The 4,735-nt window shown below is 38.5% G+C and overlaps 1 protein-coding gene across 1 annotated transcript; it reads right to left on the bottom strand.

Moving 5' to 3' along the window:
• Positions 1-1,015: 1,015 nt before the first annotated feature.
• LOC126700863 (MDIS1-interacting receptor like kinase 2-like) lies at positions 1,016-3,922 on the bottom strand. The gene is made up of 3 exons (XM_050399041.1): positions 3,469-3,922; positions 1,441-3,099; positions 1,016-1,362 (listed from the first exon to the last, which is right to left on the bottom strand). The coding sequence occupies exons 1-3, from the start codon at positions 3,920-3,922 to the stop codon at positions 1,055-1,057; spliced, it is 2,421 nt and encodes an 806-aa protein (XP_050254998.1). The 3' UTR covers positions 1,016-1,054.
• Between the last annotated feature and the right edge of the window lie 813 nt (positions 3,923-4,735).

The raw sequence follows: 4,735 nt of genomic DNA, 5'->3' as shown, positions 1-4,735 counted from the left end.
GTAATTGCATCAAGGATATAAAATCCAACAAGGGCACAAGAGTGAAGTACTTAAAGAAATGCATAACATTTAATAACAAGTACTAAGCTACAAAGCATGGGTACAAAACACTGAACTAAATAACAATTGAAATATAAAATAACATTAAGCAAAACATGAAACATAGTCCTTTTCTATCTCCTACTCTTCAACGTCAATACTCCCCCTTTGATCAAGCTCTTCCTCCCCCTATCATCATCATCTTCCCCTTTTTGTCATGGTATAGCTAGTCCTCATTTTCTTCTAGCTTCCTTTGAATTTGGTCCAATTGAGTTTGGAGAGAGGTGAATTTCGTATCACAACGGATGGTGTGATGGTGCAGGAGAAAGGCGAGTTCGGGTATCTTAGTGCTTATGTCATGGATGGATGCCATAATGTCGTTGAACTTCTCATCATAAAAGGATGAGCTAGAGCATGAACTACTATGAGAAGCTGGAGTCTTTATCTTGATTCCTCTCTGACTATGACCAATGCTAGCGTTGAGCGTATGAATGTTGATTGGACTTGGTTTTGGGTAGGGAGACTCATCTTCTGATGGATGAATGCCTTTGAGTTTCAATATCCTTGAAATGAGGCGGCAAAAAGGAATGCAAGTCCTTGAGTCAGTTCTTACAATAGTTTTGCGCACAATATGAAAGATATAAGCACAGATATCGATCTCTTCATCAGTTATCAAATCATGAAGGAACAAAGCTCTAGTAAGATTCATGTACCCAGTGATTTGTTGACAAATGGGAAAAACCTTAAAAGGCAAAAATCTCACCAGAAACACACTATAATACGGTTCTAATCTTTATTTCACTTTGAAATCTTTGTAATACATACCAGAAAGCCAATCAAACCTATAACATCACATTATAGATACTTGCAGTGAAAGTGCTTGTAGTACTCGAGAGGCATTACATAATCTTAAACAAACAATTGCGCACAGAAGCATAAATTTGACATATTATATAGCATTCCAAACAATTCAATATATCCTAATCCTTGCTCGTCCTGGTGAGACTGTGTGACCTTAGGAAAGTGGATTTGGGGTTGGTAATAGTTGAGAAACATGGTGCATAGTTGGTCTACATTCTGGATTAGCTTGCAAGCATGCAATTGCCTGCTTTATGATGACTATCAGTTGACTCTCAACCTGAAGGGTGGGAGGTGGAAGGTGTATGTCTAACAAATCTTTCGACAATAAATTCTCCCCCATGATTGAAGCAGATAGGATGGGGATCATTTCACCAGGATGTCTTCCTTTGATCACTTCTATAGCCAAAACTCCAAAGCTATAAACATCACATTTCTCAGTTATCTTCATTGTATAAGCAAGCTCTGCAAATATACAGAATATTATGCCAATGTGTTTATATGCTTTATTTTATACATTGATTAAAAAATTAAGTATATTACCTGGTGCAACATATCCATATGTGCCGGCAAGTGAAGTCCAATTGGATGAGTCTGGATAAAGAAGCTTAGCTATGCCAAAGTCTGAAACATGAGCCTCGTATTGAGAGTCCAGCAAAATATTTTTGCTTGATATATCCCTATGAACAATTGGTGGTGAGCAATCATGGTGCATGTAAAACAAAGCATGAGCCACACCTTTGATGATGTTCACCCTCTTATTCCAGTCCAATTCTTTAGCTTCTCCATCATTGGTCAAAATTGTGTTCAAGCTACCCTTTTCAAGGTACTCATAAATCAAAAATGAGTATCGTGAATGTGAACAAAAGCCATGCAATTTAACAATATTTCGATGTCGGATTTCTGTTAATGCCCTTATCTCATTGAAGAACTCTTTTTTTGGTGCAATCTCACCATCACCCAAGGACTGGAGTTTCTTCACTGCCACTATGTTTCCAGATGGTAGATTTGCTTTATAGACGGTTCCATGTCCTCCCTTTCCAATGCAAAACATAGCATCAAAATCCTGGGTTGCTTCAATGATTTCCTTGTACATTGCTCTTCCATCGAAAGTTGCTATCGAAAACACCTGTTCATTGTGCATGTTATTTACTTGGTTTGCATGAGGGTTCTTCCTTTTTCTTTGATAAATGCAGAAAATTCCAAGAAACATCATTACAAGTGAAAGTGTTCCCAAAAGAGGAAAAATTATTAAGAAAATGATTTTGTACCCCTTCTTTGAAACTTGGCTTCCTGCCATACATGGTTGCAATCCCGTAACATTTCCACACAACCCTTTATTACCTTGTAGTGCTTCTATGCAAGCATTTTGAAATGCTTTGCTATTAGGAAGAGGACCCTCCAACTTATTATAGGATATGTCCACATAGGACAAGCCGCGCATTTCTTCAAAAGCAATTGGAACAACACCAGATAGGTTATTATGAGAGACATTCAACATCTCCAAGCTTTGAAGATGGTCAATTTGTGAAGGTATCTCTCCTTCAAGTGAGTTATGACTCAAATCTAGCTTGGACAAATGGGATAAAATGAACATTTGAACTGGAATGCCATGGCTAAACTTGTTGTTGCTCATATTCAAATGGTATAGTTTCAAAAGGTTCCCTATATTTCTAGGGATTGACTTGTCGAATCTATTATTGGATAGATCCAGATACTCAAGATTAGTTAATGATCCAAGCTCCAAAGGTATATCACCAGAAAGTTGATTTCCATTCAACTCCAGCTCCACCAAAGAAGTTAGCTTCCAAAATTCCTTTGGAATCTTCCCAGCTAGCCCATTATAAGAAAAATCAAGTTCATGGAGTTGAATCAAGTTTCCAATTTGAGGTGGTATGCCTCCACTTATATTGTTCCCCCTAATCCATAGGGTAGTTAGTTGTGGACTACTACCCCAATTGTGTGAGATTTCACCATAAAATCTATTGTAGCTTAGGTCAAGGAATTGCAGGTTACTATAGACACCAAAATCTCTAGATATATTTCCAAAGAATTGGTTATTCGAAAGGCGGTATCTAATTAAGCTCGTGCAATTCCTTAAAGTTTTCGGAATTGGACCTATGAGGTTGTTGTCAACTGCAGCAAAGTATTGAAGAGAACCACTTTGGCATAAGTTTTGAGGCAAAAAACCGGCAAAATTTGCTATTTAGACTGAATTTAGAAATTTTTTTGGAGAATAGCATGCGCGTCAAACTAATTAGTTAGTTGGACTGTTTTTGGAACTCGAGTTTGCCAAACTCGATTTTGGGCTGGAAAGCAAACCCTATAGTGACGTTTTTTTAGTTCCTATAGCAGCGTTTATAGAAAACGCCACTATAGGGTACATATAGTGGCGTTTTTGACAAACGCCACTAAAAAAAACGCCACTATAGTATGAATTTTGGGCCGGAACTCGAGTTTGCCAAACTCGAGTTCCAAAATCAGTCCAACTAACTAAATAGTTTGACGCGCATGCTGTTCACAAATTTTTTTTCTGAAAACAGTCTAAATACCAAATTTTGCCCAAAAAACCTGTGAAGTTGTTTGTATCTAGTTGTAGCACAACCAACTTTGTTAGATTTCCTATCTGTTGAGGAATGGGACCAGAAAATTGGTTCTCGCGGAGGGATAACCATTCTAAGTTGCTCAAATTGCCCAAGCAAATTGGAACAGTACCATTTAATTGATTCATGTTGATATCAAGTTCAATTATGGACTTCAAATTTCCTAATTCTTCTGGAATGGTGCCAGAAAGTTGATTGATATATAAATCTAGGACAGATATGTTGCTTAGAGTTCCTAATGATTTGGGTATGGAGCCAGAAAGATGATTTATATGTAGGCCTAAAGAAACAAGAGACTTCAAATTCCCTATTTCTAGGGGAATGCTGCCAGAGAGCTGATTTTCACTTAGGTCCAACACCTTAAGATGGGTCAATAGGCCAATTTGTGGTGGGATTTCTCCCGAAAGGTTATTAAAGGACATATTAAGATATATGAGTTTGGAGAGATGACTTATTTTAAAAGGGATTGTACTAAAGTGATCTTTCATGCTAAGATCAACATAAGCAAGACTAGGGAGAGATGAGAACGGAAATTCATGAAGTGTACCTTTCAAGCCTGAGTTCGTCAAGTTTAATCTAGTAACACTCTTTGCTTGGTTGCATGAAATACCGTGTAAGGTTGAATTTATTCAACCATCTAATTGGCTTTATTCCGTGCCAAATTTGCTTGTATTTCAGCATTTAGTAACCCTGTATTTAGGTGGGTTTGATGTAAGGGTAGTGAGTGAGATAGAGTGAAGTTTGCTCAAGAGTGTGCAAGAAAACAGAGACTCGCGGCTTAGCCTCGCGGGTGACTCGCGGCTGCAAGCCGCCAAATGCAGCACACGTGCCAAGCATGCCGGAAGGTGAACAGTCATGCTAGCTGGAGCACTACAGGACAAAACAGAACAACTGGCCATACGGTTATCTCGCGACTGGATCTCGCGACTTAGTCAAGCCGTGAGGTCAAGCCGCGAGCCACCCCTGTTTTGTAAATCCTGACGTTTCACATTCCTCTCCCACTCCAGTATAAATACCCCTTTTACCCACAAATGTAAGAGAGCTTCCAGAGAGAGAATTTTGAGAGAGAAACCCTAAAGAGAAACAAGATTGATTCACCCACAATCTATACATTAGAGTCTCTTCAAATTCCTCAACTCTCTTTCTCTCCATTGTCAAATCCTTGAGAGGCATCTTACCAAACCTTGTTCTCACCATTTTCATTACTGTGAGAGAGCTATTTGGATTTCTGGGAA

Source organism: Quercus robur, chromosome 9, assembly GCF_932294415.1.
Source record: "Quercus robur chromosome 9, dhQueRobu3.1, whole genome shotgun sequence".
Lineage (NCBI taxonomy): Eukaryota > Viridiplantae > Streptophyta > Magnoliopsida > Fagales > Fagaceae > Quercus > Quercus robur.
Note: the sequence above shows the minus strand (reverse complement) of the source record. Positions and strands in the feature narration are given on the sequence as shown.

What these genes read in the sequence shown, in the direction of transcription:
- LOC126700863 (XM_050399041.1), bottom strand. Translation starts at nt 3,922, where the DNA reads ATGTCCTTTAATAACCTTTCGGGAGAAATCCCACCACAAATTGGCCTA. An exon ending in AGATACAAACAACTTCACAG is followed by an intron (nt 3,100 to 3,468) that starts GTTTTTTGGGCA and finishes CAGTCTAAATAG; the next exon opens with CAAATTTTGCCGGTTTTTTG. An exon ending in ATATGGATATGTTGCACCAG is followed by an intron (nt 1,363 to 1,440) that starts GTAATATACTTA and finishes GTATATTTGCAG; the next exon opens with AGCTTGCTTATACAATGAAG.